General features: G+C 30.6%; 1 protein-coding gene across 2 annotated transcripts in view; it reads right to left on the minus strand.

The window, feature by feature from the left end:
* Positions 1-3688, minus strand: part of LOC106472586 (proclotting enzyme-like) — a 20069-nt gene that overhangs the window by 1400 nt on the left and 14981 nt on the right. For both annotated transcript variants that reach the window (XM_013933240.2, XM_022401149.1), the window contains exons 6-7: positions 2199-2476; positions 560-717 (exon numbers count right to left, since the gene is read on the minus strand). In XM_013933240.2, coding sequence (XP_013788694.1) covers positions 560-717; positions 2199-2476 — 436 coding nt within the window. The remainder of the gene's footprint in view (positions 1-559; positions 718-2198; positions 2477-3688) is intronic.

Genomic DNA, 3688 nt, shown 5'->3' on the forward strand with positions numbered 1-3688 from the left:
GTAAATCCACAGACATACCGCTGTGCTACTGGGTTTTTTTCTAATGAAGGCTGTTTGATTGGTTATTGTACAGCACAGCCACATTGAACTACCTACTGTGTCCACCGCGAGGAATCGAACTCCGGATTTTAGCGTTGTAATTCCTTAAATTTATCACTGTCCCACCGGGGGCTTATTAGAAATAAAGGTATAGATTTCATAAATATCAATAAATGATGTCAACTTTTATGTTAAGAAATATCAATAATTCCTACTGTCTATTCGAAAGCTTATGAAATTATTGAATTATAAGATAACAAAGCAAATACTATTATTTCCGATGTTCACTGAAGAGACTAAACTAATTATTAAGTTTTAAAAATGACAAAACATATAAGATCATTAGAATTTATTTCATCAAACCCGCTTTACTATAAACCCATATTATTTGACGAACTATTTAAACTGACTTTCTTACAGATATTCGCTAATTTATCTTTTAAATTTCTTAATCAATAAGTTGTTGACAAAAGAAATTTCTAATTATAATTAATTATCACAAAATAATAAACAAACTCACCACACAGGCATTTTTGTCACCGTCTCCATATCCAGCACACATGTTCGTTTCAGTAATATAAGTTTCATTACGATTATAAGCCTCAACACAATGTTTATGCTTCCAAATAGCCACTCGAATCTCTCGTAGAACCGGACTATATGAATCAATATATGGATCTTGAAAGGAAAAATCCACTTTATTTAAGACATTTCCTTCGTTTCCACTATTTAACTTATTTGATACAACAAGTAACTGATATACCAATATTTACATGCTCGTATTTCTTAACTTTCAAGTATTCAAAATAAGTAACTGATGCTTTCTTCTTAACTGCTTAGTTTCAATGTTGTTAAAGTTTCATATAGTTTCAACTTCCATATTATCAGACATAATATCCACACTAGTCGGCGTGGCTCTACAAATTAAAGCTTATGCAACTAAAACTGCAGTTATTAATAGAGAGCTGAAGCTTTGTTTCATAACCTGAAATAACATATTTACATGTGTCAATTTTTTATTTTGCTATTATTTAGGAGCGCCACAAGTAGTGAAGAATTTGTGTAAAATATCTTAAACTGCCAATTATTATTGGTCTTAAAAGGGCTACATAATTTTAAAAAAATGTATTAGATGATTTCTTGAATACCTAAACTATTTGTATCTATGTTGTCACATGTGCTAAACATAACGCATTTTCTACCACTAATATTTCAGAAGTTAAAAAAAATAATTTTTAATGAGACGAAAAAAAGGAGCCAACATAATAACAATTTAATTCTCTGCTGAAGAATATTTTATCAGCATTACTTCTACGTTATTGCACTTGTAACTTCCTGTACCATTGAATTAACTCATATCATTTTTTTTAAAACGTGTTTTCTCATAAGCTTATATATTGAACTTTTAAACACAAACCAAGAAAATCTAGAGATTGGCGTCTTTTACTAGAGGTAAAATTGATTGGGTAAGTATTCATATTTGACTTGATTTGGTAAATATTTTGGTTTGATATTATGTGGTATTAATCTGATAGTATTAAGGATTTCAATAAGCTACCTTATATTGTTTGGCAGTGACAAATTACGTGATCTCTAACTAGTTGGATCGTTGTTCAAAATCATACAAAACATGAAATATTTATCTTAGTTTGCAGTGAATAATAATTAATTCCTTTCTCAAAGAACTGCAGAATTAAACTTCGTCATCTACGTTGAAATTAATAGTACAGCAACAGTACTATGATAGGTTATTAAAATAAAGTTTGAAAATTCTTACATGAGCAAGTTAAAAACACCATAGCAAGTTTAATAACCACTCGAATTTCTAGTATCCACTATCTTAGGACAATTAGTTTGGCAATAAAATTACAACCTCGTGGTGGTCGGCTCCATTCCTTAAGTAACCAAAACTCATGAAAGATAACTTAAGCTAACTCAAAGCTTTACTTATGTTTTAATAATTAAATATGTAGTAATGCCAGTTCCATATATATATATATGTTTGTTTTTTACAATACAGACTATAACTTGAGTTTGTTACTGGTTCGTTTCACCTCACTAGTGTTGATGTTTTAATTTACAAGAAAAATTTTATTTAAAAAACTCTAATACCTCTAGCACACTAAATACACTATTTTAATATAATGTTAAACATTTACTCGATGACGTTTTGCCCCACCCAGCGGCAAAAGCATCCCTTGTAGTCAAATCTTCATTTCTTAACATCATATACGGCAAGCAAATCGGGTGGATTCTGTCCGTGAATGTAACTCTTCCATCTAGTTTCAATATGGCAATATCATTGGCATATACCTTTCCGTTATACTTGTTATGATATCTTATTGAGTTAACTGAAAAATTAATTGGTGTAGCACCATCATCATCCCTCAGAAGGTTGTGTTCACCCAATCGGACTGTAAAAGTATTAATTCGGTGCCTGAATATAAAACAAAATCAAAATATTATCGTTTAGAATAGCCATGGTGGTTTGATATGTTTCATCCATGTAATTGAAACCTTCAAATTAAAACCTTCGCTTAAGTAATTTAATAGAAGAAATTAACATGTAATAACTTGTAACTGTTGGTAATAAATTACCCTATAACTCTTTAAACACTTAGCTAAAAAGACAAGTATTATAAGTGCGTATAGTACCTAGAGCTACTGAGAAAAATAACTTATTATGTGTACCTCTATTTTGCAACTGATAATATATTCAATTACTCTACTGGCTTTAAAACATTTCATGATTTAGATGGCTTCTATTGTTCACTTTTTTTCATTTTAGGTCATTTTTCACACCTTGAAAGTGTTTTTTCAACACCACCCTGTAATTAAACAACGACTCTCTTTGATATGTTGTTCACCTTCATACTCTGAATAATGTATTAAAAAGGAATATTGCTTATAGAATGCTGTCAACATGTGTGGACTTAAAATATCAGTTTATTATTAATGTGTCGATATTTCTTAATCCAATAATGTTTGTAAAACATGTTTCATTATTACTAATTGACAAGGCCCATATGAAAAGTAACATAACCATAAGATAGAATGTAATACATCCATTAAAAACAAGAAATCAATCTAGTTATACATTCACATATTTTAATGGTTTTCATCCTAATGTTACATGATCACGTTGTAAATCAACGAGGATTTACCACACTTTTACCAATAAACCTTAAAAGAAACCTTCCACTCTTCTTGCAATCAATGCACAGTTACCTAGTTCCTGATACCTAAATAATATAGATAAGCTGTTTGCCATCTTAGAGCATATGCCAAGAGAAGAAGGTCTGTTTTTAGACCTCCTAACATAGATCTGAAAACGTATCTTTTGAGTAGGAAAAAACAATTTTCATCTGAATTCGATATAATCATCAGTAAGCAGTACCAGTCGAATTTCAGTATAGATTATCTACTGCACATTGTGGAGACCTAAGAACCAGCTCGTACAAGATCAGTGTGGAAAAGAGGTAAGAACATGACACAGTTTTGTACTTTCCAAGCCTGCTTGAAGATGACATTATTTCCCTTACTTTGGGTGTTTACCAGTTAAGCAAGCAGAATTTTACGTTTCTGAAAATTGACTGTATGACATTTGGTTTGTTTGTTTGTAGTTATGCACAAAGCTACACAATTGGCT

The sequence above is a fragment of the Limulus polyphemus genome, unplaced genomic scaffold, assembly GCF_000517525.1.
Source record: "Limulus polyphemus unplaced genomic scaffold, Limulus_polyphemus-2.1.2 Scaffold5444, whole genome shotgun sequence".
Lineage (NCBI taxonomy): Eukaryota > Metazoa > Arthropoda > Merostomata > Xiphosura > Limulidae > Limulus > Limulus polyphemus.